Below are 6853 nucleotides of genomic sequence, written 5' to 3'. Positions count from 1 at the left end.
TCTTCAAATTAAATGGCACCGTCTAGTCTTTTAAACCAACCGTTGGTCGATGCATGGCTCGAGGAACTCTAGCTCTGCTGCATCCTTGGTTTTTCCTGGTGTTTCTCTCCTACATCATAATCTTAAGGGGTGATATAATAAAATCATATAATAGTTTTTTCAATATATTTTCTACAGCGTGAATAGGATATCCCTCTCGATTGACGATGGACTCTGTGAGAGATCATTTATTCACTACACAAAAGATCAAAGGGAGTGAAAACAGAGACAGGAATTATCGTGGGCTCTTTTGATAATCCTAGGAAAATGAGAATGGAAGGTCAAGTTGGATGAAGTCAGATGCTATCTTGTCGCGCACTGTCGCTTGAGATAGGTCTGACATTTCACTGAGATACAGATACAGTAACGGTAGTAGTAGTAGTAGTACTATAACTAGTAGTAGTAGAATTAGTAGTAGTACTAGTAGTAGTAGTAGTAGTAGTAGTAGTAGTAGTAGTAGTAGTAGTAGTAGTAGTAGTACATAGTAATAAAAGTAGTAGCAGCAGTAGTAGTAGTAGTAGTAGTAGTAGTAGTAGTAGTAAAAGTATTATGTAAATATAGTTCATAAAACAGTAGTAGTAATGATAATAAAAGAACAAATAGATTGCTAAGTAAGAGAGCACTAAGTAAGAGAAGAGTTCATCTTCCTACTTTTTTTTTTTATTCCACCCTGTGAAGTTTGCTCCATAAATGTGTGAATAAGGCCCTTGTACAGAGTTAGCAGCTGGGGTAGGGGTGTGAAAAAATTGGCAGAGACGTCTCAGAAACTGTCTTATTAAGGCAAGAGATGTAAAGTTTCCAATAAAGGACAGAACAGAACGAGGATATCCACTAAAGAAGAGGACAGTCGAGTGCCATTGAAGAAGAAAGGAAAGTTAGCAGGAGGGTTGTGTCGACTTCATACACTGAACGAATTAGGTTTTTGAGGTATTGAACACCATTAAGCTTGCTGCTCTGCGCTCACCCACCCGCCCCCCCCCAAAAAAAAAAAAACAGAAATCATGTTTTATATTTCTGTTCGAAATTATGTTAAGACTGTTCTTGAACTAGCCAAACACTCTTTCATCAATTAAAAATGTCAAAAGCATTCTAGATAGCTTCCCTCGCGATTTTTGGCACTTGGTCATAAATATCTCCAATACCTTTTCTTCTTCACCTCTCTTCTGACGCCATATCATCTATCTCTAAAGCTGAAGTCATCACTCAGACCTTTGCTAGAAGCTCTACTCTGGGTAATTCGGGCCTGCTCCTCCCTGTCCTCCACCCTCCAACAATTTCATGCCTCGCATTAAGGTTCCTTCTGATGTTTTCCGCTTTTGTTGGTCTTAACCTATGGAAGGCTTAGGAACCGGATGGAGTCTCTCCTATTGTTTTTGTAATTTTGCCTCTACTTGCACTTTGCCTGGTCATACTCTAACTCTGTCAACATCTGCATACCTTTCCTTCTAGCTGGAAGTCTCCGTACATTTAACATATTCGTAAAAAAAGATGGTCGCCTCAACCCTTCAAATCACGGCCGTACTGCTTTGTTTACCTGCCTCCCTATTTTTTTTTCTTTTTATCTTCAAAACGAATTAAACATGTATCGCTTCACAACCTACTACCTGATCGCCAGTATGAGTTCCATCGTAGCCGCCCTACTGTCCTTTCTTACCAAGGATTTTGGCGAAACTTTGGCTTTTGCCTTAGACGTATCAAAAGCATTTGATAAGAGTCTAGCACAAAGCTTTAATTTCCAAACTACTCTCCTACGGCTTCTATCCTTTTCTTTCTGTAACTTCATCTCCAGTTTCCTTTCTGATAGTTCTATTCCAAGTCAAATTCAAATTTCATGTTCTGTCCACTCCTATTCTGATGATACCACTCTGCACTTTTCCACTTTTTCCACTTTTCTTTGACGTCAGGAATAAAAAAGCTCACGGAGGGAAGCCACAGAACGTCTGACTACTGATCTTTCTAAAATTTCTGATTGTTGTGTGTAATTGAATGATCAAAGAAAAAAAAAAGAGAAGGCGCCGCGTAGAGAAAGTTGGGGGAAAGGAAAACAGAGAAAGAGGGAGAAATGGAGGACATCACTGGCGACGAAGGGGGAGTGCTTGGTCCACGGAACCGACGGGCACCAAACCTTCAAATGACAGGCGAGCCATCAAAGAGGGTGGCACCGCCGACCTTCTTATTGGATCAGATGCCTCAAATTCAATGCCTCAAATCCAAAATTCCTCCATCTATCAAGTCGACACAACTTTTCAGATAATTTTCCTCTCTTCAGAGGTACACACATTTCCCCATATTCTACAGTGACCATCCTCAGCCTATCCTTTACTAGAAACTTTACATCCTGTCTCTCGCTAAAACAACTTTTTATAAAGTTGGGTGTTCTGAACCTTCTCGGGCAATTTTTCTCACACCCATCGTTCGAGCTGCAAACACTGTACAGGGGCCTTACCCAATCATGTATAAAGAGGTACCATTGATAATATTCTTTTGAACAGGATAGAATGAAAAACATTGTCTTAATAACTTCTCTCATCCAATTGTCTTCAACTTCTCTGTCTTTCCCGCATGGTTGTATCTTATGTTTTCTTTTGTCACTACTTTCACGATGTTTTCCTGATCTTGCTTGCTGCATGCCTCACGTCCCTCCCGCGGCCTCGCTGCACAAGATTTTGTATTTTCTCTTACCACTATTCTGTCCATACCGTAATGCAAGAGTTTATCAGTATTCTGAATCTATCATTTTTTTTACTGTTATACATTGGAACTCTGGTTGCTTCTCTATTTATTTTTATCTTTGACTTGATTGAATAATCCTTTTGACTTCACTCAGTGTCGACCTTCGTCTCATTTGACCTTCACTCAGTGTCGATACCTTCAGTGCACTTATTTTTCAGCCATTTTTTGTTACCTTTGGCTAGAGCTGCTGTTACAGAATGAAAAAAAAAAAATGTTTACATACACAAAGTGTCTGATGTTAAGGTACAAACATTAGGCGTATGGAGTCAAAGTGCTGAAACTAAGTATTTTACCATAATTTGTTGATGAATAATAGAACTGGTAGCGACAACGGTTGGGATGTTAGAGTCGGCGAGCTCTTCTAAGGACGCAAAAGGCAAGTGAACCCTGGGATAGATGAGCATAGCTTTGAGGTTGGAGCGATACACGGAGCCAAGTGTGAAGGATATCAGTAACCACAAGCCTGCCATGCATCGAGCCAGACTTTTGGACGGCATCCATGGTACACCTGCTAACACAAACGGATGCCGTCTGAATGTTCGATCTCGATTATACTATGTACATGAAACATTTACTTTTTTTCAGATTCACTGCACAGGGTTGAATGAAGCACAATCATTCTTTTTTTCGTAAATATTTCGTGACCATTCAGATATCAAGATACTCTTCACATATTCTACTTCACGTAAAGGTAAACACGCAAGAGAATTTGCATGGTGATTATCAAACTTAAAGGGTCTAGGCTTATATACATGGAGTCCCACGGGGTGCGGTATATGGTCCAAGATAAGATAAAGTATAAAGCCGTGTCCACACTATCGGCCAGCGCATGACGGACACACAATGTTATGCCACGTCCACACTGTCGAGCTGTGCCTGGCAGGCGGTGCCTTAACCGGGCAAAGTCTGTAGACTCTGCCCGCGAAGGTGTCCACACGGCTGACGATGGTGGTTGGAGGTTAGTCGGCCGTAAGCAGAGGTTGTGAGCGAATGGTTAAGTGCGGTACGATAATCATGGTGCGCGCCATACTTCGAAAGAAGATAGCACTTTATAGCATTATAATTGCTGCCTGCATTAAAAAAAAACAAAAAAAAAAACAAGAGGTCACGGAGACATGTCTGGTTCCAGGAGTGGTTGCAAAGACGTAAGGCAATGGGAAGCTCTGTGACAATCCTTCGTGAATTGCAGGGTGAGAAAGAAAGAAAGAGAGAGAGAGAGAGAGAGAGAGAGAGAGAGAGAGAGAGAGAGAGAGAGAGAGAGAGAGAGAGAGAGAGAGAGAGAGAGAGAGAGAGAGAGAGAGAGATTAGGCCCATAAAATTAAAGAATGAAATACGAGTAATGCAACACTATCAGCGATTACACAGTAAAGTGCAGAGGTCGGCAACCTGCGGCTCCGGAGCCGCGTGCGGCTCTTTCAAGAGACATGTGCGGGTCCTGCCACCTACGTAAGATTGTCTAACTTATCGTAGGACACGTAGAAAAATGAGAGAGAGAGAGAGAGAGAGAGAGAGAGAGAGAGAGAGAGAGAGAGAGAGAGAGAGAGAGAGAGAGAGAGAGAGAGAGAGAGAGAGAGAGAGAGAGAGAGAGAGAGACTATCGTTTCAAAACGGAATATAAACAGGCTATTGATAACCGTTTAATACAGCAATAATTACCTTAATGGGGCTAAACAATACACGGATGAGTAGCTGAGGGAGAAGGCACGGCCGTTAGTCAAACAAGGACATTATACAGTAAATATGGTAAATACCATATATATTTGCTTATGAAAAATATATCTCAATATAATTCCCTGAAAATTTAACACATTCTATGTAATATTGTATAATGTTAATGATTCCATCATGAAACCCACATAGTATAGGTAGAGACACCTGCATCATTTGCGAAATGACAATTACTTTTAAACCACTTCTCTACTCCATTTTTTTTTTTTTTGTCAATATCGGCACACTTTCTAATACAGTCGTCTCTTCCGTGCTCCACCCCTATTCTGTTTCCCTTTATTATTATTCGATCAGCTTTGTCGACGCTGTTAGTTTACCGAGTTTACCCATAAATAGTACATCGTTAATTAGTTTTTCTGCATATATTTTAGTGTCTCCATAGATCTGTCGTAGACCGTTTGCGACTACAGTACCAAAATCATCGCCGCATTCATGTGTAGATGACAATGCACTCAATTGTTCTAGAGCTTGTTCAATGACTTTATCTGTGTCGTCTGATACTCGAGCTCTCTTGGTGGGTCTTTTGATAGTGGATGGCACAGGAGAGTGTTCACGTATACGGGAATTGTCCATACGACAGCCAGAGGTCGATGCAGGTTGAAGAAGCTCTGTAGGAGTCCTGTATCTCGATCAGAACGGGATCGGTAAAAATCTGTTAAAAAAGGGAAACATTAATGTGTGCCACATATAATATTTTTACCTCTGTAGCATGTATGATGAGTTTTTATATACTTTAGGATAGTCAATGAGAACCTAAACACCTGTGCAAAGGTTCGGATATTTCTATTTAATTACTCCCAGTGAGGTCTAAAGCACTGTTCAGGGGGGTACTGTGAACTTATCATTAAACCCAGCTGTGACCTCACAGAACGCTTCCCTTTGTGTCTCACAACACAAGGGGGCAGTCACAGCCTGCCCTCTAAAGACAACTCTCTTCCTCCACACAAAACTACAAGCACCTAATAACACACACACACACCCTTCACTCAAAAGTTTAAAATCATCATGGCGACTGCTACAACAACCTCGGAGTTCCCATCTGGGGGAGGGGACCATAAATGTTCCCAGGTCGGACTGCCTTTCTGTCGACGACCCTAAGTGTCTTGACACCCCTCTCAACTTTTTCTTCATTAACTTCTGCAACATTCGCGGTCTAAGATCTAATTTTCAATCTGTAGAACACCACCTCTCCTCTTCTAAACCTCATCTTCTTTTCCTCACTGAAACCCAGGTGTCTGAGGCAACTGGCAGTAGCCTCTTTTCTGTTCCCTCCTACCTTCTCTATCCTCATTTTCGATCCAAAGCTGGATGTTGCGTTTATGTGCGCAATGATTTAACCTGCTCTCGTGCCCACGCTCTTGAATCTTCCGAGTTTTCCACCATCTGGCTACGACTACAGAGTCACTCTCAAACTAAATTTATCTGTGATGTATACCTTTCACCTAACTCCTCTGACTATAAGAAATTCTTTGACTACTTAACTTCCAAAGTGGAGCACATTCTGACCCTCTTCCCTTTTGCAGAGATCTCCATTCTTGGAGACTTCAATGTTCACCACCAGCTTTAGCTTTCCTCTCCCTCTCTGACCATCCTGGTGAACTAGCTATTCTCCACTTTGCTATTCTCCACGACCTAGAGCAATTGGTGCAACATCCTATTCGTATTCCTGACCGCCTTGGAGATACGCCCAACATTCTTGACCTTTTCCTGACCTCTAATCCTTTTGCTTATGGTGTCACCCTTTCTTCTCCGCTGGGCTCCTCCGATCACAATCTCATATCTGTATCTTGTCCTATCGCTCCAATCCCTCCTCAGGATCCCCCTTAGCGAAGGTGCCTCTGGCGTTTTGCCTTGCTAGTTTGTGGGACCTGAGGAGGTATTTTTGCTGATTTTCCATGGAATGACTACTGCTTCCGTGTCAAAGACCCGTCTTTGTGTGCTGAGCGCATAACAGAGGTGATAGTGTATGGCATGTAGGCGTACATTCCTCACTCTTTTTCTCGACCTAAACCTTCTAAACCTTGGTTTAACACCGCTTGTTCTCGTGCTATACATGATAGAGGTGGCCCACAAAGGGTACTTAAGCCTTCCATCACCGGAATCTCATGCACTTTATATTTCTACCCGGAACCATGCCAAGTCTGTTCTCCAACTAGCCAAAAACTCCTTCATTATCAGAAAGTGTCAAAACCTTTCAAGAACTAGCTCCCCTCGTGACTTCTGGCATCTAGCCAAAAATATTTCCAATAACTTAGCTTCTTCTTCTTTCCCTCCTTTATTTCGACCAGATGGCACCACTGCTATCACATCTATTTTTAAAGCTGAACTCTTCGCTCAAACCTTTGCTAAAAACT

The 6853-nt window shown here is 41.8% G+C and overlaps 1 protein-coding gene across 1 annotated transcript in view; it reads right to left on the bottom strand.

The window, feature by feature from the left end:
* Window positions 1-4639: 4639 nt before the first annotated feature.
* LOC135110748 (uncharacterized) overlaps window positions 4640-6853 on the bottom strand; it is an 8229-nt gene continuing 6015 nt past the window's right edge. Inside the window, exon 2 of the mRNA XM_064023363.1 lies at window positions 4640-5151. Coding sequence (XP_063879433.1) covers window positions 5050-5151 — 102 coding nt within the window. The 3' untranslated portion in view covers window positions 4640-5049. The remainder of the gene's footprint in view (window positions 5152-6853) is intronic.

This window comes from Scylla paramamosain, chromosome 20, assembly GCF_035594125.1.
Source record: "Scylla paramamosain isolate STU-SP2022 chromosome 20, ASM3559412v1, whole genome shotgun sequence".
NCBI classification, from domain to species: domain Eukaryota; kingdom Metazoa; phylum Arthropoda; class Malacostraca; order Decapoda; family Portunidae; genus Scylla; species Scylla paramamosain.
This window is presented reverse-complemented; position numbering and strand designations above follow the sequence as displayed.